General features: G+C 41.2%; 1 protein-coding gene across 1 annotated transcript in view; it reads left to right on the top strand.

The window, feature by feature from the left end:
- The first annotated feature begins 366 nt into the window (after positions 1-366).
- The window catches only part of ANKRD66 (ankyrin repeat domain 66), a 7,802-nt gene continuing 7,211 nt past the window's right edge, over positions 367-957 (top strand). The window contains exon 1 of the mRNA XM_008575969.1: positions 367-529. Within this exon, the coding sequence (XP_008574191.1) occupies positions 367-529 (163 nt within the window). The remainder of the gene's footprint in view (positions 530-957) is intronic.

A 957-nucleotide genomic window follows, 5' to 3' on the forward strand; every position in this document is an offset into this window, starting at 1 on the left:
TAATAATTTAATATTATAATGGAAATAGTTTTGACTCCATGAAGCCACTGAAAGTTCCCAGTCATCCCTAAGATTCTACAGACTATAGTTAGAAAACTGCTGGTTAATGGTATAACATTAATAACCATTTTTAGCTTTTATTTGTATGTTTGCATCTTGTTCATCTCCGCATCTTGTGTAGCAATAATAATTCATTCCCATGGAGCACCTGCTCTGTATCCAGCACATATTCAGCAAAGCACGCACAAGAGGCAACTCTAGATGCAAACTCATGAGGTGGGAAAGAAGTCTATGGAATCACTCACTAGGAATAAAGGGTTGTATAGAGTTTTCTAAGCGGCATATCTCCCACAGTTGTCTTCTGTCATGGAATTGACCAAAATGTCAGACATGACAAAGCTTCACCAAGCTGTGGCTGTAGGGGACTACAATTTAGTGAAAAAGATTTTGAAAAAAGGTCTCTGTGACCCAAACTACAAGGACGTGGACTGGAATGACCGGACTCCACTTCACTGGGCTGCAATCAAAGGTGAGTAGCCAATATTTGGGTTAAGTTTATTTCTTTGAGACCACCATGCATGAGGATGTCAGTCAGCAGGCTGTGGCAGGAGTGGAAAGAACATTTCTTTAGAGCCAGATAGAACATTTTGATCCTGACACCTCCACTTACTAGCTGTAGTACCTTTCACAAGTTATTTACATCTCTGGGCCTCAGTTTATTCATCTATATAATGGGGGCAGTAATGGTACATTGGAGTCCTGCAATGGGGATCCAGTAAGATAAAGGTGCACAGTACCCAGCATATGGTCTGCTCTATATTAGTATTAGTCCTCTGTCCTCTTAGCCTCTAACAGGGATGGAGTATCATGGAGAAGAACAGGGACTTTGTTTCATTCATCACTGCATCACCCATGCTGAACACAGCTCAGTTATAGAATTGGAGGAGGATAGTGGCA

The sequence above is a fragment of the Galeopterus variegatus genome, unplaced genomic scaffold (genome assembly GCF_000696425.1).
Source record: "Galeopterus variegatus unplaced genomic scaffold, G_variegatus-3.0.2 Scaffold1268, whole genome shotgun sequence".
Taxonomy (NCBI): Eukaryota; Metazoa; Chordata; class Mammalia; order Dermoptera; family Cynocephalidae; genus Galeopterus; species Galeopterus variegatus.